This window comes from Pipra filicauda, unplaced genomic scaffold (genome assembly GCF_003945595.2).
Source record: "Pipra filicauda isolate LSUMZ 115617 unplaced genomic scaffold, ASM394559v2 scaffold497_size843975_pilon, whole genome shotgun sequence".
Taxonomy (NCBI): Eukaryota; Metazoa; Chordata; class Aves; order Passeriformes; family Pipridae; genus Pipra; species Pipra filicauda.
The window spans coordinates 506424-534321 of record NW_024104639.1 but is presented as its reverse complement, the minus strand read 5'-3'; the positions used below and the strand labels follow the sequence as shown (position 1 = coordinate 534321).

Below are 27898 nucleotides of genomic sequence, written 5' to 3'. Positions count from 1 at the left end.
CAGTACAACACAATTCTAATTTCCCTTTTGGGAATAATAATGACTAATGGTCCCCTCATCATCATTTCTCCCTTCATATATCGTAGTGAAAGCTGAGGTCTTTTTTATGTTCTTATTTTTTATGCTAATTATTTCTTTTCACACAATTTCTTTGTAAGGAAGGATATTTTATGACTTCTCTGTAGGAATGAAAAGAATAAAACCCATAAAAAATTTAACACTGAATACTTCTTATAATTTTTGTACTTCAGTATTATTCCTAGAGGTTTTTTTTTTCTCATGATTATTTTATAATGAACTTCTTTGTATGAACTTTATATGTGAACTTCTCACTGGGAAATAATCTAAAAGGTTTAATATTTTAGCACACATTGAAATTTCCTTTATCAAGTCAACTTCTCTTTATTTTCTGCCATTCTTTGTCTTCTCAATGTCTCATATATCAAATAGCACTAGGTATGACAGTTATTTATGTAAATAATTTATCTATGTAAATATTTCAAGGATCAATATCAAAAGAAATGAAAATCACTTTAGCTATGATAAAAAATTTTGATCCAGAAAAAATAAAGGCTGGAAATCAGGATTTTGAGTGATCATCAAAGCTTTTCAACATCAGCATGAGGTACAAAATCACTTAATGTTACTAATGCAAGTTGTTATCCATAGCATCTTAAAATGGTAACCGAGAGAAACAGTGCAAAGATAATTCACTATACGTGCATGATAATGATGCCTTCACCCCCACTCACAGCACAATCAATTACTTAAATGAATTTTAAAAAAATCTATAGGTTGTTTATTTAACTTTTTCTTTGTGTTTTCTTTTTTTTTTCCTTTTTTTTTTTTTTTAATTTAGGTGTAACTGTTAACACTTACTCTTGCTTGGATCCTGGCATACCAGTGCATGGACGTCGTTATGGACATGACTTCTCTATAGGTTCCACTGTCTCATTTAGTTGTGATCCAGGTTATAGGCTGAGTCATGAGGAGCCTTTGCTATGTGAAAAAAATCACTGGTGGAGTCACCCCCTCCCAACTTGTGATGGTAAGGATGAATGGATTAAAAATAGAGTACCTTAAAATATACGATTTTACTAAACTATTAGTAACTACAATGAGTTAAATGTTGGAGCTTGGAAAACCTCTGTTTTAAGGCAAAAAGAATACTTAGAGGAAATAAATGTTATATAACTCTGTGATGAGACATATAACCATTAAAGCAGAGAATGATATATAGTTATTTAGCTCTGCAGATTACTGAAGATATGTCTATCTAAAAATATGTTGCTGTGAGCTGATTGCAGAGTTAATGTATATCTGCTTGTAAATCACTCATTACAAACTACAAATATTTGTGTTTGAGTACCCATCTATGGACACAGGTGTTAGAATAATGGCCAGTCTTCGCGAGCGAAGATTTTGGGAAAGGTCATTAACCCTTCCAGCCTGTGCAGTGGATTTTTAGGTGAGACACAGCGTGCGCTGAACTGAGCCCACCCTTTAGTCCTGAGATTCATCTGCCGGGGCCGAGCAAAGCTTGGACAGTGGCAGTGAGGTCCCCAGGATGTAGGTTTGTTTAGAGTGACCTTCTCTTAGGTGGATTGCCTTCCACGGCTGACGAGCTCCACCTGCCCAGGGGGCCGGGAATCAAACCCGGGTCGCAGAGGTGAGAGTCAGGCACTCTAACCACTAGACCACCAGACACAGGTGTGCTGACATACAAAACGTGACTCAAGACCAGCATTTCCTCCTGTTTGATGCTGATCACTGTGTTCCTAGGTTGGTAACAGAACTTGACACCTTTTAATCACTATAGGAATTTATTAGGGCCACATTATACCTGTTCAGTAAGCATATGATTATTAAACCAGGCAAAAGTGGGATTGAGTAACAGGTTTCCAACATATCATTAAAAATTCTGCTTGAAAAATTATCTAATATTTTCAGTCATCTCTTGTAATCTGAATTGTTCATTTTAATGTTTTCCCACTTAGGGTGATATCAGTTATATGTAATATTAAGAAAGTAGATTGTAATGTTCATTAAGTTGTGTTGTTTGAGATGTTTACTTCTTGAAATAATTTTCTTGCTTGGAGCATGGAACGTTTTTCTGATGATGAAAAGTCTGTCAGGAATAGTATTACCATTTAATTCTAGGGTAGTATTTAACAAAAAAAGTCTCCTGAACTTTTATAAGCTACAGAATGCACATGATAGCATATTTTTCTAAAACAGTTCTTAGTGTCTCAGGACACTCATTTAGAAAGAAAAAGATGAATCTGAATGAAGACTGATGAAGTTCACTGATCCATGTGTGATTTGCCATATGGAAATCTATTCATTTTCAATATATTTCTTTCTTTAAAAAATGGTAAGGATTTTCTTGGTCTTCAGTTTGCTTGAATAGGAAATTCTTTGGTTTTTTATATTTCAGTAAGTTGAAAGTGTCAGTATATAATGATACTTAAGATTTGTGGTGGTAAAAAGAGATGTGAATAATCACTTTCCTGAAAATGACACTCTGTAGCTATGCAAGCCCATTTCCTAAGAAATTCTGCATCTCACTCAGGCTTTGAAATGAAGAATTACAGGGTTCCTGCAGTTTGCAGTCAAGGGGACTATACTTTGCTGAATAGGCCATAAAATTAGGATGTGTTTTCTCATGGTGATAGGCACTAGATGGTAATAAGGTGAAAAAAACCAGTATTAACACACTCGCTATGAATACTGTGCTCTGTTGTTAATAAACGTACATATTGTCATAAATTTTTTCTTAAAGATGCTGAACTAGCATACAATTCATTAAGTAAATGAGGTGGGTTTTTTCTCCAGAGCACATTGCTAAATGGCAATTGTCCATTCAATGAATATGCTCTGAAGGTAGGATTAAGTACATTTATTCTACCAAATTTAATCAATTAATGGTTGAAATAATTTTAACTTCATTGCTGATTTTCTTCTCTGGTAGAATGTTTTTTAATAGGATTCAGAGTCCTTGCACCCTCAGGAAAAAAAGGACATTTGCTAAATCTTCTGTTCTTTGCATAAACTGCGAGCATGGGTTTGTATTAATCATGCCATCAATAAACACATCAGTCGCTCCTACCGCTCATTCAATATGTTACTCTGATGGTTTCTGAGAAGCGGAATTCTTTTTTGATTGTTCTTTTTGATAATTGCATCTCTTTTTTATAATTGCATCACATAGTGATATGGAGACAGACCCTGATAATTATGCAGACAGATCATGACAACTCGTGTGTCTGGAAAGCCCTGAATTTCTTGATTGTAATCACCTTCCGATTCTTCACTAAAAATTTTGTCTTATCATGTCCTCTCTGTATCAATATTATAAGAGAATTTTGCTTTTAAGCTTTGAATAGATATGAGAAAACCTATTTTACTCAATATATGAATTATTTTATTAATCTCATTAAAAATTGCATTAAAATAATGTAAAAGTTAGATACCTAATTAAGAGTGTAAAGCGCTCTTTATTCCCTTCATCATAACATGAAATTGAATTCTAATAGATAATAATACTTATTCAATATTTGAATTAAAAATAAATATTATCATTCCACCTGATCTTCATTTACCTAAGAAAATTAATAAATAGAATGCAAAATATTCAAGCAAGATAGAAAACATTTAATGTTTATATTGGAAACCCCTAGATGCCCAAACAAATTAAGAAATATGACTTATGCAGTACCATGAGAAACTTATTCAGGAAATATGGCAGAGAAGAGATCTTATGTAATTTCTGTTGATATGTCTAAGATAAAAATAATACTTCTATTAAAATACAGCTGTTAAAAAGCCTGCTGCAAATATTCAATGTGGTAGAGGCCAAAATTGGAAATGGATAACATATCTTGGTCTATTTTAGATTTAAGTAAGAGGGTAAAAATACAAGTATATATTGGTAGTAATCTAGGCTACACTAGTTTCTATTAAGATAATCTCTTGTGTATTATAACTCAAGTCCAAGATTTCTTTCTAGAAGCTGATTATGATAATTTGATGTCCATATTGGTAATTTACCACTACTGAACTGCATCCTCTTGTAAGATTGCATCTTCTGCAGTTAGGGAAGACAAATGCCGAAGTTTCTTGGTCTAGGAAGTACGGTATACAAGATTCAAAATCTAAGTCACTGTTTCAATAATTTTAAACTATGTTTTATATGTCACTTTTATTATCGAATTGCACAATAAATGAAAAACACCCTAGAATTACATTTTTAGTTGGAAGTGAGAGTTAAATAAGCAAATGAATGTAATGAGGCCTCTGTGTGTTTGTGCACATATATATTTGTATCTGGAGTTATATATACACAAACACATTTACGTATAAATAGGTTTTGCTTTTTGTTTCTCTGTGATTCTATCTGAACTAGAATATGTTATTAGTCTTTTTCAATGATACTTGAAAACGAAAACTAATCATTATTACTAATCAATTAAAATTGTGTGTTTTCTCTTCCCGTCACCTCTGAAAAACAAATAGTTTTCAGTTATTTGTACTTACAACAAACTGAACTTAATGAAAAAAGTTGGGTTTTCTTTGAAGGCTTCTCTTCTTATGAGTATTTTCTCTTTTCTGAGAAAATTGAAATACTTCATTGTATGTTAGTGTCTAAGTTGTGTTTGGTAATCCATGGCTAGTCTCTTGAAAAATCTTTATACAAGAAAATGATAATTGATATAAATTGAAAATGTGGAAAATGTGGAAAATGTTAATTTCCAAGATATCTTCAATCAGGCTAAAAAGATAAAATATTATGGCTTTTTTTTTTTTTTACGCCATTACTTTTTAACACCATTTGTAGAAATACATGGATAAATGCATTTCTATATGTTTGTACCTATTTTTATATATATCTTTATTATTTTCACCTGTTTTACTAAAATAACATATACATTCTCTTGATAGTTTTCTGTCCTTTTTGGATATGATGACCCCCTTCTTCTCACATCTAGGTTTCTTGAAATTTCATATTATTGCTATACTCTACAAATTCTGAGACTGACTGGTGTTTTTTCAAAAAAAATAGTTTTAAATAGATAGTAAATTGTATTCATAGGTCTCAGGTGTCAGAGAACATAATTGTTGAGTTTTATTTCATGGTATAAAAAGCAAAATTTAATAGGGTTTTCTGTGGATAAGTTTTAAGCTAGCTATACAGGATGACCCAAGGAAAAGAGGATATGTGAAAGTAAAATGGAAAAAAAAATCCCAAACATCTATGAACAAAAATGTCATAATCTAATGTGAGGTGTCCCAGAAATATGTTTCTGTAATATAACTGCCAAGACAAGACAGACTGGTAAGAACTTGCAATTGTTAATAGTGGTCATAGAGATGGAAAATGTAACTTACAGAAGTAGATTAAGAAAACCTGTCTCACTTAAAAGATCCAAAATCATAGATTCTTGTGCAGTTTGCCAGCTTTCCAAATTGAGTCCTGAAGAGGGAATAATGACAGTTTAGCAGAAGAACAAATGGGTAAAAATAGATCATAAATAAATTTAGGCTAGACATTGTAAGACTATTTCTAGTATTGCAAGATTGATTTCCTTTAGCAGTTTTATAGTAGCATAAAATATGGCCTGAAATGGAATTTTGCAATTTTATGAATGACACAAGTCAAGTGTTTTCACTACAATTTTTCATGTATTTGAGGGATGAAGCATGGCCTATGTGTCTCCCAGTGAGAGTCCAACTCAAGTTTCTGAACCTGTTTGGGCCAAAAATTATTTTCCATCTATATAGGGCCATTTTCTAAGCTAGGCTTGCTTGCTGTTAGTCTTTTTTGTGATTGATCATGCTACTGAGCAAAATAATTTACAACAACAGAAACTGTAAGTAATCAATGCAACATTGTAAGAATTTATTTCAACTGAACAACTGATGTTGTCACTGAACTCCACTATTAAATTAGAATCTTCATTCATAGTTATCCAAGACTTGCTTATTAAATTGCCACATCATTTCTGATCACTACAGTGCTGTAGAAGTACTTTTTAATGTATTTCTATGTACTTATCTGTATTTCATAGTCCCTTTTATATTTTGTTCTCTTTATTTTTTGTGGCTTTTTTTGGTTTTGTTTGTTTGTTTGTTTTTATTATTATTATTATTATTTTAGGGCTTTTTTCTCCTTATTTAGAAAACATTGTAGTGGAGGCAAAAAATTAGACATATCTTAGTTCAGCTTCTCTACTTGCATAAAAAAGAAATTATTAGTTAGTGTGTTAACAACACAATATTCCATTTTCCACATAAGAACTCCAAAATAGTGCTTCAGTTATCTGCTCAAGAATTCATTCTACTTTTGCTGTATAATCAGATAAAGTGAAAGAAAGGTTTCTTGTAGAATATGGAAATATATATGTTTATAATTTGCTGTTTCTGTGTTTATTTTCATGTCTTTCTGTTTTCCTTTGCACTCTGAAACAACCCGATACTAGTACTGATATTATATGCTTGGGCTGTTTGCCATCTTATCAGGGCCAGTGCACATTTTCTATTTCAGATTTGTCAACTTGGCTTTATTTTCTAAAATGCTGGGTCCTTGATGCCTTTTTTTGCCATCTGCTAGCCTTCACAGAGTTACACTGAGTGTCTGATGACATGCCATGGATGTTTTATCACCAATTGCATTCCTGAAAGGTTTTCCAAACACCCACTGTAAAATATATATTTTTTTTGTCTATTTCCCATGTTTATAAAAACTGATTTTCTTATTTAATAGACAAAATAGATAGTTACCATCAGAAACTCCAGTAACATGCTGTCACAGCCATGATTCTGTTTTGCTAATGTCTAAATATAGCAAGATCAGGTGATAAATGGGCAGTGTTTACCTTCACTGTCTCTTCATCAGAAGTGAGGAGGAAAATTAATATGGATGTAAGTTATTTGCCTGTGGCAACAATAAAGAGATTGGGCAATTGTGGTCCTAGAATGTCCTATTTCAGCCTATGGTAGTGGATTTGTAAATTTTCATCTTACAACTAGGCCAAAAATTCTAGAATGCTGGCAAGAGAAACAGTACATACAAAACAATCATGAGGCTATCCAGACAAGTAAACGTGTTTAAAACAGAAATATAGTGAGTTAGAACAACCAAACAAACTTAAGGCAAAATAAGGCAGTCTTCGTCCTAGAATGCAGGATGAATTTCCATTTCTGATTTATAAGAAAACTGTAATTATATGTATACTTCTTTTCAATCAGTGCCCTAGGCAGAGTGATGGCATGCAGTGCCATAACCTCATTATGAAAAATTATTGATCTTTGTGAAAACATTCCGCAGTGCTACTAAAATTTCTGAAAAAGGCATGTATCTCATTGAGACAAATGTCTGCTTAGGTACAGGGTAGACAGAAGGTACATTCTAGACATTCTCTTGATTCACTGTCTGGCTTGCCCTCAAATCAGTTTTGAATGTACATCTACAAGCAGAAAATGATGACATGTCAACATATTCATTCTCAAATATGTAACATTAATAGCAAAGGCAAAAATGGGTATAACTCCCATCATTTACCCACCAATGTGTAGCAGAAATTGCCATAAGTAGAATAAATATCAAGATATAGCAGAAGAAACAGCATGATGTAACAAATTACACAACACCTTTCTCCTGAAGAAATATGTAGATGTTTGAGCACATACTGAAAGGCCAAACTTCTCCCACCTTTACAATTCATACTGTTGAGTGCTGCACTAGCAGTTGCTTTGATGTTTCAAAAGGAGTAGGAGCAGGTTAAACCAGCTAGTGCAGGTATGGCAGCATCTCTCAGAAAGAGGCATTGCTCCTCCAGCCTGTGCCAGGGTCCTTCCCTCATTCTCATTGCTGTGGCAGCAGGTGGAGAAGCACAGACACGAGCAATAAATAGGTGAATGACAGTTTATACAGCTAGGAGTAAAGGGATTGATGGTTGTATCAACTGGAATTACAGAAAAGTAACTGCCACTTGCATATCTCTAAAACTGTCTTTCAAGAGCTTTAACGTCTGCTAAAGAGAAAATCTTACTGTTAAATACAGGAATGCTGAATACTGGCTTAGATTAAGGTGAGGGCTCAAAGAAACTATGGTTGACACCAATAAAAATTCTGAAAGGACATTGTTTGACTACTTATGGTTGGAAAGGAAGAGATTGTGTTAAATACTTTGGAAGGACTGCTCATATGAAGAACTGTAATCAGTTTTACTAAAAACAGTCTATATTAATCGACCTACTGGTGACAGTAACATAGTTCACTGTTTTTCTTTATCCTAAAACATTTCTACAGAATAATTTTGGTAATGCATATAATTAGACCAAGAAAAATAAAAGGAATAGATATTTTTAACGAAAAAAATAGAACTCCTCATTTGTCTTATAATATATGCCTTTCTGAGATAATCTATATTCAGAGAACTATGATGTAATAACTTGCTTGGTAGTGAATATTAATCACTGTTATTGATATATGATAATTCTAAGATATGAGACTCTTCATTACTAAAAATTACTCATTAATTTTGTATTTCAAAAGCTCTGCAGTGGAAAATCAACCGTTAAACTGTAATGGTGAATTGTGAAGTTATTTTTGCCAGTGTTGTAATGACTAGTTTTTGTATTTTGCATTAATTCAAGCTGTAATTTAATTTTTGTGTTGCTCAATTACCAATTATTTTTATGAAGTTTCTATTGAAACTATGTAAAAGCTTGTTCTTATATTGGCACTTGTCACTATCACTTGCATTATAGATATAAATGCATATCCAATAATTATATACAAGAAAGCATGTCATGCTTCCTGCAAAAATATTTTAATTAAGTAAATCTTCAGTGGTGAGATCCATTATATGCCATTTTAAATCTCCAACCTTGGCTTCTGGCTCGAGTGATATTGTTTGGCTCTGTCTTTTCTGCTTTCATCTCTACTGACCTTAAGACTTTCATAGTCTCCAGAAAACATGAAAAAACAGCCAAGGAAACTTCATTTGCATTTTCTGGTGTCTATTAAACACATATTATTTATTAATTATTACATTTCTTTTTATATTGTGTAAAAATGACCTGTAGTTCTATCTGAAATTACTAAATCATTTGAACAACTACTTTTAAGTCATTTTAAAATCAGAATTTTTTAAAAATTTGTTTTTTTCCATTTTCCCTCATATGTAACTTTTCTAGTCATCATTATTATTATTATTATTATTATTATTATTATTATTTTCTTTGTTTTTTCTAGCTTTATGTGGTGGAGATGTTAGAGGACCTAGTGGAACAATTTTATCACCGGGTTATCCTGATCTATATCCAAATTCACTGAATTGCACATGGACTGTGGATGTTACCCATGGCAAAGGTAAATAAATCCTTTTCTCTACTTCCACCTTGTGGTTTTTTTTAATATATAAGTCCAGTATTCTGTATTATAGATGCAGACTTAGGTTAGCAGCAAAGAACTTAGAATTGCATTGCTGATTTGTAGTTTCATTTATTTTTCTTGCAGTAGTTCCTAGAATTCCATAAGTGGAGTAGGCCCTTATGCTTCCCACAAAATGGAAAGTCAATAAGAAAGAATTATATAATGACTGATCACAGAAGCTGAAGGCCGGGAGGCTTTTAAGAAAGAGGTGGTTATTTGTTGAAGGCAGATTTCAGGAAAAAGATGTAATACTGGTTTTTAACTCTTCTCTGAGAGCTTAAAAAACACTTAGGACACAGATGGAAGCAAAGTTTCCTAGAAACAATATGTCCTAGTTGCTTTCAGATGAAAGGGTTTGGTACTAGATGAGAAGAGTTGGGTCATACTTTTAGGTTTTTGTTGGTATTTTATTTTAAATATGGGAGTGACTGCATAGTACTCTTGTACTATGCGTGAAAAGAGCTAGGGAGGTATAAGATTTAATGTTACAGAAGGACAAAAATAAAGGTAGGCACCACAAGAGAAATTGAGCACGGAACAAGCTAGTAAGAACACAAAAAGGAGAATTACGTTTTAATGCTGGAAAGAAAACAAGGAAAAGAATGAAAGGGAGAAGAAGAAAGACAAGTTCAATCCTGAATTTCATCAGTTTTCTCTGGGGGCATGGAAAATGTGGCAAAGTATACTGATGATGTATTCCTCTAAGTAAGAGTTATTGATGGCATAAAAATAAGACTACTGATACAGAGAATTGTGCTGATCTGTGATCCCCTTATTCCATTTTGTACAGTGTGATAGTTCTTCATCTAGATGTTAAATCACTCTGACTGGTTGTCCCATTTAAAACTCCTTAAAGTGTTAAAGTGGCAAAGTGTATCTCTCAAAATTATTGCTCCAGCTGTTCCATAGTCTCTCTTACTACCAAGTGATGCCATTGTGTCAGTTGGATTCTAAATATCCACAATGAAAAAGCATCCTGAAATTACTGATCCTGCATCAAATGCTACATTTGCCCTTGTTACTTCTAGGTATGATACGTGGCTTTTAGAGTTACAGGAATATAAGGTACTGTGGATCTCTCGTTCTTCTGGATAAGCAAGAAAGACTTATGGAAAGTGTAAAGAAACTGTTAGATCTGTAGTCATTTAGCCTGCAGCCTGTCTGAAAAGCCATTGGTTAACCAGCACAAACTTTGTAATCTGAGAATTGAAGACAAGCAACACAGAAGGATAAGAGTTTACCTTCATGGAGTAATTCATGCCAGAAAATTTTGTGAATTCCACAGTAAACGTGAGCTCAGATTAAGCCACATTTTTCAGGATTCTTTTAAGACATTTTATTAACATTTTGATTTTTCTTAAATTGAAAATGGGATTATGAAAAAAATTTGGGAATTTTGTGTTTTGTTTTTTTTTTTTAAATGAAGTAACTTTTTTGTGATTTATCTTTTTTTTTTTTTTAAAAACCTGAACTAGAGAAGTACTTAAAAGTTGAGATTAATAAAAGCTGGAATTCTCAACATTATAACATTTTATGCAAAGCTGTTAAAAAACCTAACCATATATAAATTACAGAAATAAAATATACAGGGAAATACACACCAGTATTGAGACAATTGCATTCTTGTTTCATTCAGTCTCATGCAATGTCCAGACTGGGGGCAGAGTGGCTGGAAAGCTGCTCGGTGGAAAAGGGACCTGGGGGTGCTGGTTGGCAGTGGCTGCACATGATCCAGCAGTGTACCCAGGTGGCCAAGAAGGCCAATGGCATCCTGGCTTGTATTAGTTATGTGTCCCAGCAGGACCAGGGCAGTATTTGTCCCCCTGTACTCAGCGCTATTGAGGACACACCTCAAATCCTGCGTTCGGTTTTGGGCCCCTCACTACAAGAAAGATATTAAAGTGCTAAACATTGGACATTGGGAAAAGATTTCTTCACGGGAGGGGTTATCAAGCCTTGGAACAGGCTGCTTAGGGAACTGGCATCCCTGGAGGTATTTGAAAGACATGTAGATGTGGGACATGAAGGACATGGTTTAGGGTTGGACTTTGCAGTGCTAGGTTAGAAGTTGGACTCAATGACCTTAGAGATCTTTTCCAACCTGGATGATCTATGATTCTGTGAGTTTTACATTGTCATATGGAAATGTTAAGGAAAATGTTTAGGAAAAACATGAAGTATGAATGCAATGTTGCAATTTGACTTAGGCATTTTGATTTATGTTGCTCAAAGAATTGCTGGAAACATCTTTATGTTACAACTATTTGCTTCTATTACATCATAGCAGGCATTTAAATGCATAGATTTAGTTAAAATATGTATTTGACATCTGGATATGATGTATTGCTAGGAAAAACAGTTTCTGTGTTTGTATATGCTGTTCTAAATAACATAATATGCAATATATGTGGCTTTAATTTTTCTTTTTCAAATGTATCTAAAGTTTTAGAATTCTGAAATGATTTTTCATTTGTGTTCATATAGACAGGCATGATGATTCTTGAGTGTCCATTAAAATTTGATATAATTTTCTTTTTTTTTTTTAAATTTGTTAGCTGGAGAATAGAACGTGTTTTAAATACAGTTAATATTTTGTTAATTACTATTATTTACGAAGAGGAAAGGAAACATCTATCATGGCAATAATTATTACATTTTGTCTGCAATTAGCAGGCAATTCAATATATGGTGAAATGAAATCTGTAGAGTATCAGTGGTATGTTTTACACCATTTATTAGTAGAACAGTTAATTTACCTATCCCCCAACAGTCTGGATTGTAATACTGAGAAGTGACATTTTAGAGTGTTATGTCTGTCTTCATTTCAGATTTTAAATATTCCCCTTCTAAAGAAAGGGGCATGTGAGGCAGAATAAGAAGGAATCTACCTGAGCAAATCTTTTAAAATTCTTCCCAGGAGAAGACACAATCTGTCACACAGCATATATTAATGTGATTAGAATATTTTCTAAAGAAAAATAAATTGTACTGCTAGTGCTGGGATATACCTTTGGGTTTTGCTTAGAAATGTCATGGCAATGTGGAAAATTGATTGAAACATTCCCTTGAGTTAAACCTTGAGTTTGGTGTTTGAACAATACTCAGTGAAGCTCAACTGTGATTCACAGGAATTTCATTATTTTGGGTTACTACCATGATATTTTCTTTGGCATTTCTGATTTTGTTGTGGCAGTATACTTGCATGCATAAAGGAGGCCAAAATTAACTTGGAGTGCAATACACACAACAAATATGACCTCTCATTCTGTATATATCTCAGGGTTTTTTAAGAGCTCTCTTTTCATGTAGGATCAGCACTGATCCTATATAAAAATAAGTTAAAACTCCCCAGATATTTAAGAGTTTATCAATTCCAAATCTAAATTTATATACATTAGCTCAAAAGATATGCAACCTAATCTCAATTCCAAAATTCTGTGTGTGATTTTTGCCAATTTATTGTCACACAATCTGGGAGAATAAAAAGGGTGATCAAATCAGATGAATGGCTTTGCTCATGTAATTAGTAAATTAGGAATTTTTAAAATCCAGAACAAGTTTTTTTGACAACTTATTTTTTCCTAAGCAGAAAATGCAATCCCATCTGGTAGTTTCTATATCAGTTCTACTAAGTAAGGATGTGTTTTTCGGGGTCTGGTGGAGTATGTGATGTGTGTGGAGTTATAAGAAGAGAAGGAGATGTCTACTTGAAAAGGATGAATAGTTCTTCAATCTCTTTAAAAGGTCTCCGTAGATAGGTAGAGGTCTCCAAGATCCAAGGGATTTCTCTCATTGCTCCCAGCTGTATGTCCAGCTGATCGCAAGACTAAGCCTGTATTCCAAAGATGCCAATATCTACATATGTATGGATGGCTGGTCACACAGACTAACGTGGATAGAGGCAAGAGTCATATTGGCACCCACAGAAACACCAACAGCCCTGAAACGGACATGAAAACCACAGGCAACCAAATCCTGTTTCTGTGTTTGGGTTGATGGGAAAAGGAGTTTGCCAGAAGTGACACAGACTCACACACGCACATGCATGTGCTCCTACAACCTTCCATATCCTGACCCAGGAGCTGGACCCCAGATCCCACTCCTACCAGGTGCTGCCAACCTTGTGACCAATGGACCTTTTTCCAGCTGGCCCTGATCTCATTCTGCTCACCAGGCAATCCATACTAATGTTCACTAGTGGTCACACACGTGTTCACACTCTGGACAGAAGACACACTTGCACACTAGTCAGGAACAGAGTTTTAAAGTAATAGAGGACAGGCTACAGTGGTTAGGTGCAGGGATTAGTGAGAGAGGATTAACCCTATCTCTATTCCCACACTTTTTTCTCTCTTAACTAGCATGATCCACACCGTTATCTTCCTTTGGCCCTCAACATACCACAAAAAGTTTTGCAGTCTTCGACTTCCATTTTAAAAAAAATCTCATCTTCACTTTTACGTAATCTCACAAATTCCCTGTAATAGTCCACAGCATTCTAATTTTCATGAGACCAAAGGCAATATTCTTTCCCCCATTGTAATTACTTACAAAGTTCTGATTGAAGAGCTTTAAGATTACAGTGATACATTTAATTTCTCATCAGTCAGAAACTAAAGAGTTCTGGTCTTTGTTAGTATCTCCACTAATTCCTGCTCATTAAAGCTTACACATGTGTGTATCCCATTCATTACTTCCCTTGTTTCTTGTCTTTACTTCCTGTACTGAAAGGTCCTTGGCTATGTTCATAAACCAAGTGTCCTTGCATTCCAGATACCCTTACAAGCTGTATTTCTTAGGTGTGATTGAGTTGCATTAACATAAATATTTAATGCAATTCAGACAATGTCAAGAATACTGTAAAAACCCCCACTATAAGACAATTGTACTGAGAGCTTCTAAAGCTGCATGTGAAGTCATGAGGTTTCTGTGCTTAGACAACTGAGTCAAGCACAGTATATATAGCTTGGGTTTTACTACCCTGTTTGGGCAGCTGGGAGCTGGTGGTAGTGGGAGGAGGGAGAGTATTGAGGGTTGTAGGCAGGGGAAATATTTGTTTGTTTTTTAATTAAATTATGTCTGATATGAAAAATCTGTTGTACATGAGAGTACCCAAAGATCTTCATCTACCATGTTAATCTGCAATCACATGAATGGATCTTACTAAGTATAACATCATCAGATATGTTTGACAGAGCCTGAATCATTGGTTTATAACTGTCATGATAAAACTGAAAATGATAGTATACTTGAGGTCTCAGTAATCACTTAAACTAGCTAATGGATTCCCCTGTTTCTTTTTCTTGGCTTTTCTGTGCATTCTACCCGGAGATCATGGTTAGATTCTCAGTTAAAAATGCAAAAGTGATTTAATCGTGTGTCTTGATCTTTAAGTCTGTTTATTGTTATTATGTTATTGTGATATATCTTCCTTTCTAAATGTGCGATTTATGTCTGATAGTTGGCAAAAAATCATACTGTTGACATATGCCACATCTTATTAAGAGACCTCCCTTTTTTAGGTGAAAGTGCTGCTGCTACTGTAAGTGCCATTAGAATATAATGTAATATATTTTATAACCTTTCCTTTCACTGCTGCTGTGCAAGGATACTGATGACTGCAAGAAATAAGGTTAATCTTTCCCATTCCACCATAAACAGTTTGTAATTTTGAGCATACATAGTGCATCATTGGATTTTACACAAAAATTCAAGCATACATCTTTGAATTCTAGAAATCAAACATCCGTATTTTGCAGCTAAAGGCAAAAGTGGAAGTGGTGTCAAAACAAAAAGACCTCTTGCAAAGATTTTTTGACTCTAAAATCTGGAGAGATACTAATTTTTAGAAAATTTAGATTATCCTGATTTTCTGAACAATACAATAATGAAATGCATGAATTTTAACCTTAGCTTAATTACATTGATGTTAATAGGGTGATATGTAAATCTAATTCTACTTTTTCTAATAGGAGTGCAGTTCACCTTCTACACCTTTCACCTGGAGGATCACCATGACTACTTACTAATAACAGAGAATGGCAGTTTCACACAGCCATTAGCACGTCTGACTGGCTCAGAGCTTCCTTCACCAATCAATGCTGGTCTCTATGGAAATTTCAGGGCTCAATTGCGCTTTATTTCAGATTTTTCAATATCATATGAAGGATTTAATATTTCTTTCTCTGGTAAGGACATACCTATAATACCTGGTTCCTGAAAAAGTTGATGGTTTGGGTTGGTTTGGGGGTTTTTTGTTCGGTTGGTTGGTTTTATTCTGTATTTTATATAAAGAAAAAAAAGGTTAAAAAATGAAGTGATTTTAGTGAATACATATACTGAATAATTAAATTATATAAGCTGTTTCCTAAGCACAATAATTTCAAAGCAAGCAAACCTTTCTGCCTCTATAGAGGCAGAGGACACATTTCTGCTACAGGATAAATAAGATAGCAGTAAACTAACTGTAAGATACTTTATCAAGTGAGGGGAGGAAACAGAACTAGTCTAATTTCAGCTAGTGAAGTTCCAGATGATCCAAAGTGTCAGTTATTTAGGGTTGTGCTGTGCCATTGTTTTAGTTTGTTTTATATACCTGAGATATTTGTGGCTCTTACAAGAGTGATAAATAATGTTGTTTTATGTATCTTAAAAACGTGAATGTATTAATTTGTCTTACTTTTTGATGTAATATAATTGTCCATTTAACACTCACACATTCATTTTGTTTTAAAACCTGGAGTCTGTGTTGATAGGTGGAAATATAGAGAAATTACTAGACTGCAAGATTACAAATATGACTGGTAGAACACATGTTCTCACTTGTACAAACTGACTTGCTGTCTTGTTTTCAGAGTATAATCTTGAACCTTGTGAAGATCCTGGGATCCCACAATTTGGTAACAGAATAGGATTTAATTTTGGAGTGGGAGATATTCTGACATTCTCCTGTTCTTCTGGATATCGTTTAGAAGGAGCTTCAGAGGTTATTTGTCTTGGTGGTGGACGACGAGTATGGAGTGCACCTCTTCCAAGGTGTGTGGGTACGTGGTCAGCTGCTTTCATTTGCTTGTATGTGTAGTCATTGTCCATGGACTTGCAGATTTACAGCATGGAAAAGCATGGTAATGCACCTCTTACTTTTTAATGTACTCTCATATCCTCCATATCTCCTTAGTAAATTTTTTTTTAACCTTTTTGTAATATATTTGGTATTATAACTATCAGTGGACTTCATACTCTCTGTTTGAAAGCAATTCAAAATTATGTAAATGTAGTTAGAGCACTTAGACCAGATTTACTTCATAAAACTAAGTCCATATATAGAAGTACAGTCAACATGTCCTTCCTATACAAGAACTATATCCTCAGAATATCCTTAGAACAGTTGTTCTGGTTTTAAAATTATAGCTAAGATAACTGAGAGGAAACACTTTCTAATGGTTCCTAGCACTCTCCACTCACTGTAGGGGTAGCCTATCTATGTAGCTTTGACTAGGAGCTTAGCTTTTAATAGCTAGAGAATATTGTTTGAGCTGAATTATTCCAAAATTATTTACTTTTCAGTTCTGTTGAGAACTGTTAAAACAAGATCTCTAAAAAGTAGGATAGTTACTTAAGTGTCTGTATTAGTTTTAATTTATTTGAGTATATATTTTTGAAATTTCTTAAAGAGTATGTGCTGTATGGAAAGTTTTACACATGAAAACATCTGTATCACTGTGCATTTGAAATATTTTATTTTTTCATACTAAATTGTATGATAGTAAGACATAAGTGTCTTTCAGATGCTGATTGTATAATATCTATGGATTGTTTCTGTGCTTCTTCTTATTAATTTTTAGCTACTGTGTCATAATTTTTGTGTCCAAACTATTTCTATGCTTACCTTGGTATAAGAAAAAATATGAATTTAGCATTTATGTATGCACCTACAGAAGAGAAGGTTTAGAAGCTGAGTAAGAGCAATGGATGAATAAAAGTTATTTTTATGTTGGGGTTGATAAATTTGAACCCACAGAATAATAATGAATGCATGCACAGTCATGAAGAGAGGCTAAATTTCAGTGATACATTTCTGGAAGTGTTAGTATACTGCAAACAAATTGGTAAATTATTAGTAAAGGGGAACTTACACAGCAGCATAAATGAAAAAAAATGTTATTTAGGTTTCATGGCATAGAAAATAGTGTTTATGTTTGCATGTTGGGTGGCGAGAAGAGAAAACCTATAATATAAGGAATAAATTATTTTCTAGTTGACGTACTTTCTCCTTACCTTTGAAAGTTAGTCTCAACTAGAATGACTTAATCAACAATTTTCCTCCCATAAGTATCAAACCTTTGTCAATTTTGTGCTTAATTTATATGTTGTAATAATGATAATAATGGAATCCAAATAAGTAGAGATTAGAAATTCCTGTTGACCACTTATATTGGATTTAAAGTTTATGTATTGTTATTGTTGCTCAAGCTTGACATTTTCTGTCAAAATGATTAAGGAGCTTGAATGCTTCTGATGTCATCTACATTTTCACATGCACACAACATCAACTGGGAACCAACCACTGCTCATAGTATTTGTGTTCAGCTTGTCAAGACAAGAATAAAATGCAAGAAAGACAGATAAAAGAGAAGAAGTTTAGTGGAAGGCCAGGCATCCCTTTCTGGATACAAGGGCCAATGTGCTGAGTCTTGAAATAGAGTAGTCAATCATAATCAATTCTAAACCAAATATTTTGCCAGTGAATTAAAAACTGTCTTTCCTTTTCTTGTTGAGAAGCTGGATAAATATTTTTATTTATTAATTAATGTTATAATTATTCATTTTATGAAGTTTTTTTCAAGATATTTTGACTTAAGAAATGAAATTTTGAAATTAAGATTCAAGAAATGAAAAAGTAATGTTCAAATAGCAGATAAATTTTTTTTAACTGAATTTTTAAAGCTGACTTGCTTAAATGATGGCATTATCTCTATTCCATCAGGCTTGATGTTGTACTGAAACGATTTTTATATCAAGTTTTTTTTCTAAAAAAGCATAAAGATCTTTCATATTTCTGTCCACCATATGATGATTCAGCACATTCTGGGGTAGATGTCTGTAGTTACTCATGAGCAAGCACTTTTTGGTGATAGCTGAAAACCTGGTGTATTATCCATAATGTTTTGATTCATAAATCTAAAACACCCACTGTATGAGTCATGATGAATTAACTCCAACACAGCCAACAGTACAAACTGTTAATAAATGGATGTATCTAACTATTAAAGAAAAGAGTCCATAATCTTTAAATTGCTTGCTTTGAACTTTTCCATGGACAGTGAAAAAATTTCTCTTTTTGACTCTAAATAATAGATTCTTAAAAAAAATACTTCTAGTAAGTATGAATGCTTGTTTACTTTTGGCTTTTTGTAGAAGCAAAATCTATAGTCTTAAGGAATCAAGATTTTCATCAATATGGTAGTGGTTAGGCTCCAACTTGTAACATAGAGCAGAGGTCTCATCTTAAGTTTGTGAATATGGAATTGTTTTTGTAGAGTTGTAGTGCCTCTGAAATGGTTCTGATGCATTCAGAGTTCAGGTGTCTTTGCCTAGTTATCTTTTTAATTTTCTATACCATAGTTAGATTACAAGAAACTAGTTTGAATTTTCCCGTAACTGTGTTACAGACAAGAAAAAACTAGAGAAATTGTTGTTGCTTTCAAGGGAAAAATAGTGAAATAGATAAAATTAAACTTTTCTTATAATCGGTAATGGAATGGATATGATTAAAGATCTGTTTGAATACTGTCACTCCTTTGTTTCTTGGTTTATTTTCATGCTATATTCAAATGATAACCAAAGGCAGTGTTCACACTCAGCACAGCACACACACTGTTTTCTTGGAATTACTTCTCTTTCCAGTGAAATGTACAAAGTGGTCTCTACTATGACAAGATTTCTTCTGTCTTCATAGCTGCCCAACTGTATCAGGCCTTTTCCTTTGTCCATCTTTGAGCTGTACAATTTCTTTCCAGTCTAATAAACCAGAACTGGAAGACATTGACTTTAAGGCTTTTTTTATTTCTTTTGCTCATATGTTACTTACACTTATATTTCTCCTTATCACATTTTCTGTCCATTTTTCTCAGTAGGTCCTAAACAGTCTCTGGTGTTCTGAACTTACAGATTTCCAAGGAACTATGACCCTTGCAAATATAAAAACCGGACAAACAAACATAGAAAATCTACAGGCAAATTAATTAATTTCTATAATGCTGGATACTTTTCAGATAATATTTTGCTGGTAAAGATTTTTACCAAGCTGTTCACTGATGTAGTTTCTTTGCCAAGCTCAAGTTAGGGTACTTTTCAGGGAATATCTGTGGAGGAAAAAAAATATTTTAAAGGTTCTATTGTATGAGAGAAAAAATAAATTCAGTGTTGACTAAAGCACAGTTATGCAACCAATGAAGTGAAAGTTCTACATCAGATACATCTGTAGTAAGCTCCTTAATTAGCAGGACAGCTATTAGCTACCCTCTGCACATCTTATTCCATATGCCATTAGAGTCTTGCTGCATAGCAAGACATATGCACATCCATTTCTGTGCATACAAAAAATTTCAGGCAAAGGTTGCTTTTAATATATTTTGTTTGGAAAAATGTCCTTTTGCTAGTTTTGAGATTTCTTTTAATATGAGGAGTGTCTTAGCAGCATGAAGTCTGAGTTTAAGGGCTGTGATATCCACTTATAAATGTAATTGATTCATCTCAGAACAAACTAATCCTAATTTTTCTTCTGTTTGTAAGAAGTAAAATTATTCCTTTAAATATTTCTCCTATCATATCCTAATATGTTGTATACCTGTTATTTTCTTCTTCTTTTTCTTCCTGAAAAAAGCAAAATACTGTAATTGAGGGCTTACCATATGTTAGTATAATAGCATTATATTGTTATAAGCACTTTCTTAATATTTATCATTTATTTTAATATTTTACATCCAGTTTTAACTAAAATTTTCACTATGTTCCAGGAGGTCTTGAGTTATTTTGTGGAGGATTTTTTTTCTCCATTTTTTTTTGTGGTTTGGGATAATTTTTTTTGTGTTGGTCTTTTTTTATAAGAATGTTAGGTTATTTTAAAGAAAAATCATGCACATTGGTACTTTAAATTGTCCTAATATAGAATATGGTTTTGTTAATACAATTTACCTTGTTAATACTAACACAGGAGCTTGTTTGTCATGCTATTTCTTTATCATCCTTTGGTCAAGTGCAGTGCAGGAGCATATTGTTTAAAGTATTTGGGACTCCTCCCCATTTCTTGTCAGCTGGAGCTATTACCTATGAAAAATAATATTATTAATGTATGTAATTCTTTATAAGAAAGGTTTATTTTGTATTTGGCCACTGGCCATTTGGCCATTGATGTAGAACCATCATCTTGCTGTAAAAATATGTGTAGGTTTTAAGTACTGGATCTTCACAGATCTGGAAATACTGTCTTTCATTAAAACATAAATAATGTAGTCATAAAGCAGCTAAAGAAGTATTTGCAAAGCATATTGAAAGTAGGTTTAATACACAAACAGCCACATGAATCTTTTGATGTTCAGATGAACTCTAATGTAGTACATATGCTACAGATACATAATAAGAAATCGTTGTTATTAATTTTTGTCTCTATGAAAGGAAGTCTTGTATTTTTGAACAATATGAAATAAAAGTAATCCCACCATTCCCACTGACTGAAGAAGACAATGTTCTTTTCATTTTCTTCATCAGCATATGGTTCCTTGTACCTAACACTGTTAGTACAAAAACCATCTGGAAAACTTGTGATGGCCTTATAACTCATGCTATTCACAGAAAGAAATCTTCAGTAACAACCTAAGCCTTTCAGGATTTCCGTGTTATCCTCTGTTTTGCTGTCTTGTTTTGACAAGAGTCTATTTTCCAGTTTGTACCAGGCATCAGTTGAAAAGGTAGAAATTCTAAAGGCTAACAGCTTTATAAGATACAGTTTGTTGAGCACTGAATTTAGATACGGTTTCTGAAGTAGCTGTTGATTTACAGTCTAATACAAAGTTTCTTAAAGATAAAATCCTTTTTAGAATGCTTCCACTTACTTGTCCAGTCAAGCTGTTGCAATACAAAGTCTCCTAACCAAGAGATAACATCTTTTCAAAACACAGAGCTGCTAGATGAAACTCTTATCTTTTGATTCCAAGGAATTGTATTGAAGAAAATTTCGCTCTGGCTGAATTTCAATCTGTAGCAGCACATCATCTTTTTTTTATTGATAATTATTTATGTAGAGAATTGCAATATTCTCCTAATAATTTTTTTTTTAAAAGCCATTCAATTCATTGAAGCATTGTGTCCAAATGGATAAGTTACCCAATCAGATGCATTTCTTTCCTTGGTTACACTAACAGTGACATTTTACATGATTACAGAATTTAAATACACTAATAAACAACAGTTTATTACTCATCTGTGTTATTATGGAAATATGCAGTAAACACACATTCATAGCTAGAAGTGTATTTATTATAAATATCTCACCACATAAGTTTTTACCTTTCATTATTTTTCTTTGAGTTTTTATTTTCCCTTCTAATACAAAAATGATCCTATATTTCTGCCAAAGTTCAGAAACAGTGGTTTAATTCGATCTTACTGTTACATCCTTGTATTTTATGTAAGGCTGATTAAAAGTCTTTGGGAAAACATAGCTGGATGTGAAATATTTTTCCATATTTCTTTTTTTTTTCTATAAGATGAGCGTGTAGCATAGTTTCTAAGTTTCAGCTGAAGCAAGTGGATTTTTTAAAAAACCCAAAATATTGTAGTTAAAACAACATAAATTTCATCTCTGTTGAACAGGGAATGCTACTAAAATGAAATATTAAGGCAGTAATAATATATTTGTAATTTCTGGTAATAGCTCTAATTATGTTTTAAAGGATGGTTACAGACTCTCTGCTCCTCTGTAAATTTTCCCTTACTCTGAAATAAGGTTTTATTACTTATTTTCTCCCTTCTGTGTTTCCCTCTTTACACATTTTCCCTTAATTTTTTACTGGTTTACCTCTCTTTTTATCTGTAATGCCTGCTAAAATTATTTTTCCAAACACTTTAAATCACATATGTTTAATATTTGTATTAAGTTTAAGTTTAATTAAGTTTATTTTAAACTTAAGAAATTGGTTAACATTATTTTTTCCTAACACTTTTTTACTCAGTACATAATTGCACGTAGAAAAGTTATGGTCTCTTTCTATTTGTGCTCTAGTATTAACATCAAAGGATAGAAGGAAACTGTAGGTTACATGAAGTTCCATGTAATTTTAGACAACCTGTTTATGTTTATAGATAGAAGTGGAGATTGGCAGATAGAACTGTCAATGGTATAGTTTGGGAGGTCTTATAATACTAATTGAGTATCTTACCAGTTTGATTCAGCACTTATCCAGAAATATACTCCTGGGTTTTTTTTGTATGTGTGTGTGTGTTTGATTCTTTGTAATTAGTTGTTTTGTTGTGTTTTTTTAAGTCATAATTTACTCTGGCAGGAGGCAAGAAGAAAAGCTGGGAACTAACTGTTGATTTTGTCAGAATTCCTCTGAGAAGTGTACGAAGGAGCCACTGTTGTAGGCTGCACTGAATGCTATGGGAGAAATTCTATTACACTGTGGTTTTCAAGACTGCTGTTGCTAAACTATCTTTCTTGTCTGCTAACACAAGGGTTGCAATCATACAAAGAGTCACAGAATAGTTTGGGTTGGAAGGGACCTTTGAATATCATGTAGTGCATCCCTTTGTCATGGGTGGGAATATTTTTCACTAGATCAGGTTGCTCAAAGCCTCATCCAGCCTGACTTTGAACACTTCCAGGGACAGGGTATCCACAACTCGAAACACAATACTCTCTCTCTAAATTTAGAAAATTCAAATCAGATTGATAAATATTATGACATGAAAATATTCCTTGTTTGTAACAGAAAATCTAGCATGATTCTGAAATATTAGTTAAAAATCTCCTAACAGTTAGCTCTCTACTGGGATCAGATTTTAAAAAACTGATTTGAATTATAGTTCTGATATAACCTAGGGTTGTTGGATCAACTTAATACCATAATTACCTTATGCCTTTTGGCTCTTATATCTCTTTGTAATTGGAAAAGATATCTCACAAACTTGAAATTACAATCATCTTACTCCTTCATGTTATAATTCAAAGTGACCTGTGCATCTTCAGAGCAAGCAAATACCCATTTATTTGAGGATGAAATAAAAGGATAGATGTGATCATGTGGACTAGGAGGTTTTCCACTTCTGCCTAGAGTATGTGTATTCAACTATTCTAAGAGAAAGTAATGAATTATTTGTGTACTTGTTCTGTATTGCTGAACTGAACATAGTCATCAAACATTTGTTCTGCTTTGATCTGTATCTGGTTTGGCTTTCTGCACAACATTTGCTTTAGCAATACAGGAAGCATAGTTAATCAAGTTGGTTGGGATTTTTTGTCATTTGTGGTACAAAATTCATGTAAAAAGATATATATTTCAATATCCTGAATGTTGCTAAAACAAGTCTGGGATGGGAATTATAATAATATTAATAAAAAATAAAAGGTTTTAGAATACACACCATCATTTGTTTAAGCATCTTTTCAAATCATTAAAAGTATCACATAGTTTTGCAAAACGAAGTGTCTTATTTTGTGTAATTATAAACTAATGAAATTCCGGGGTTAAAATAACTGAAGTGCATTCTCATAAGACTGGGTAAAATAAATGGCAAGAATATTGAAATGATCCTGAAAACAAACATAAACCCTAAAAATTTAGTGTTACAGTTAAATTTAAAATTAATTTCAATCTGAAGGAAATACTCCTGTCCTTGCACTATATTGCCACATATCAAGACTAAATAAAAAGTGAAGGAAAGAATTGTAATAGTTTCTCAGTGTTTATTAAAATACCTGGTACAAAATGCCTGCTACTTAATTGCCAAAATCTTGAATTATAAGGTTTACTTTTTGGAATAATATCAGTATTACTTGGGAATACTTTTTTATTTTTATTTTTAAATCTTAAATCTATTTGATTTGTCTGGGGTTTTTTTCCCCCAAAGTTATGTTTTTCTACTTCTTTATTCTTGTAATTATTTTTTTCTATATCTGTCTGGTAGAAATAACATAGCTATTTTTCAACTGTACCATTGACTTTGTTAGTTATTTTAATAAATTACTATTAGAGAAAAAAAAATCTCTTTTTTCCACTAATCTATGTGAAAATATATGTATCTGCATGTATGTATATTTATGCATGTGCATGCATCTATAAATAAATATGCATATAAATTTCTAGAATTCTTTTATTTTCATTTAATTTGCAAGTCTTTATGAATTTCTGTGTTGGAGAACTTATATTTCCTCCATAATAAAATTCAAGAAAGATCCTTTAAAACATTATAATTATGAAATGTGCACTGTTATGGTTTTAACTCTTTGTGTTTTTTAACATACATTTATTAAAGTGTTGAAATAGAAATATCCTCGCAGCCTCCAATCACTATCGTGGTCATATACTTAGAACTAGATTTTAGATATTAATAAATGTTATTAATTTTGAATCAGGTCACATTAACATTACCATTATCAACATTACTAAAAATATTTATGTGTTTTATTAAAATATGCCTTAACATTTTCTTTTAATTGCAGCTGAATGTGGAGCGTCCACAACAAATAATGAAGGAATCTTATTGTCTCCCAATTATCCTCTTAACTATGAAAACAACCATGAATGTATTTATAGCATTCAGGTACAAGCAGGGAAAGGAATCAATATTTCTGCCAGAACATTTCACTTAGCCCAAGGAGATGTTCTTAAGGTATGTAATCATGTAACTTATCTTGTAGTTCCTCATATCACTGAAATTTATCTGTGATAGTACAGTATCAGGGAAGTTGATATTAAGCATCTCTTAGAAAATATGTTTCTCAACCGGTTCTATTTTTAAAAAGTTAAAAATTAGACAACCTGAGGTGGCTCAATAATCTGTTTCTTAAAAAATCATTTTCTGACCACAGATAATTAAAGAGATGTAAATCATAAACCTAATGTTGCCTTAATGTGTATTTGTATTCTATTTTTAGTGTTTAATATTAATCAATAACATCTTTTGATCTGTTTACTTACTCAGTATCTTCATAACTTCAACTGTGATCTAAACATAATAAATATAATACCCAGTACTTTTAAGCACAGCAATTACATGTGAATAGAATTTTTGCACTAAAAAGAGAAACAATAGAGGGAAAAACATGGTACTAGAGCCTACCAGAGTTTTATAGAGTGATTTCACCTTATAAATTCAGTAGCTTTTTTAGTAGATTTGTTCATAGATTTTATTACTGCACTCCAAAAAGTATATTTCCAGATGCATATATTGCTTAACCAACTACACATTTAAAGATGATGTTGATCAGGGTGAGTGCCTTTTTAGCACATACCATCTGCAATAGCACACCAATGCAATAAGATATCCATAAAGCAATTAAATAATTGTCTGATTGTTCAAATATAAATCAAATGGTTAAAAAAAAAGAAGTATTACGTTCTTCTTAAAACACAAGCAAAGAAAAATAAACCTAAGGCTACTAGGTACCCAGAATGCACAGGTATGTTTATTTTATCTTGAACTCACTGCTTACTTCAGAAGCAAGTAGATACCTTTTAATTGTTACATTAATCAACATAGAAAGAATTAATTCAAAAGTTACTTAATATTTATTAATATATAGTTATATTAATACTATAAAATTATTTATTAATATTTATTTATATAGCATGGGAAAAAAAAACCAAAACAACCAACCAAGTAACCAACCAACCAAAAAAGTTGTTCAATTTACCGTTAAAATATTCAGATGGTGTATGTAAGTATGTAATTTCAAAAATTTTGGAATTTCCTAATAAAGCAGAAAAATTAGTGAAGTACTGGTTATATCTTTAAATTAACCAAAATTAGCATCAGATTTGAAGTCAGATCTTTCTTACATTTGAACTTGAATCGTTATCCATTCAAGTCACTATCATATTTCTGTCCACATGTTTTATGCCCATCCAATAAAAGTATAGGGCTGCATTTTTCTCAAGACTTTTTAGGTTGAAACCATTCAACTCTATTATATTGGTTTAAAAGTCATAGAACTGTAAGGATGTTAGCTGCAGTTATATACAGTTAGATAAATATAAGTTAATATGAATGTAAAGCAATTCAACTTTTTTCTTCTTTTTCTTTCTTAATCATTTAATGCACATACAATTTGGAAAGATCTATGACATGATTTTTCAAGTGCCATTAGTACCATGTGCACTGCAGATGTTAAACTAGAAAATGTTAATTCAGAGGCTTTTAAAAGAAAATTCTCCTTTAATACTAGTACTCAATTAATGTGAAATTAAGAGTAATACATATTACTTATAGATAGAGGAAGGTCACTATTCAGCTATAAATGTCAGTGGTAAAAGTATTAGCTGTGTTTTGCAGGTGCATTTTTTAAGTGAAACTAGTATTGTGTAATTAAAGTGTTTGTTTTTCGAATCAGCAGCCTTGAATCATAATAAGAACCTGGAGTTCCTCCCAAGCTATTAAAAGAAAAACAAACCCACCATAAAAAACAGTTCCAAGAAGTAGTTCTTATGAAAAGCCCTTTTTCAGCCTATCTGACATCATAGCAAGACAAAGGCACTTGACTTTTGATACTGTGGGAAGAAATGATACCTGTGGAACCCACTGTGTCTCTTTTTACCTCCTTTCTTAGATGAAACTGCCTTAATTCTGTCACACGCTTTTTTCATGTGTTCATTTGATAGAGGAAAATTCTCCAGGAAATACATTAGCAGTCACACATTCCAAAACTTTTCTCACAGACCCAGTTCTGAAGTTTCTATTGATCCCTATTATTATTGATTACTTCTCATCTCCAGAAGCTGGAAAAGAATCAGTGGAAGATTTTGTGTGCGACTGACTTGGGAATATGCCTAACATTTATCATTAATATCTTCAACATCAGGAAAGTAGTCTTGCTTACCCACATATTTTTTTCCTGCATTCCCTTAGACTGATTTGTGTTAATCCCAGTGAAATGTTTTTGAAGATAAGTTTGCAGGAACTTCCTTTTATTTTTGTAGAACTGGAAATGAAAATATAAAAAAAGGAAGGAACTGCCTGATTTGCCTATTTTGCTGACTGTAGAGAATAAACTCTTAACTACAGGAATAGGAAATTAGGGTTATACTTTAGTTTTAAATGAATCAATAATAGTCAACAAATGCTGTAAACCTATCTAATATGTATCACTACTTTGTAAATAGAAGGAACTTAAGTTAAAAAAAAAAGGAAAAATTATCATTCAATCTTACAAAAAACAGTCTTACAGAAAACAGAAACGGG

At 32.7% G+C, this 27898-nt stretch overlaps 1 protein-coding gene across 1 annotated transcript in view; it reads left to right on the top strand.

The window, feature by feature from the left end:
* The window catches only part of CSMD3 (CUB and Sushi multiple domains 3), a gene marked incomplete at its 5' end in the record, with an annotated part of 538890 nt that overhangs the window by 300000 nt on the left and 210992 nt on the right, over positions 1-27898 (top strand). The window contains 5 exons of the mRNA XM_039386640.1: positions 860-1048; positions 9260-9376; positions 15412-15627; positions 16294-16482; positions 25161-25330. Of these exons, the coding sequence (XP_039242574.1) occupies positions 860-1048; positions 9260-9376; positions 15412-15627; positions 16294-16482; positions 25161-25330 (881 nt within the window). The remainder of the gene's footprint in view (positions 1-859; positions 1049-9259; positions 9377-15411; positions 15628-16293; positions 16483-25160; positions 25331-27898) is intronic.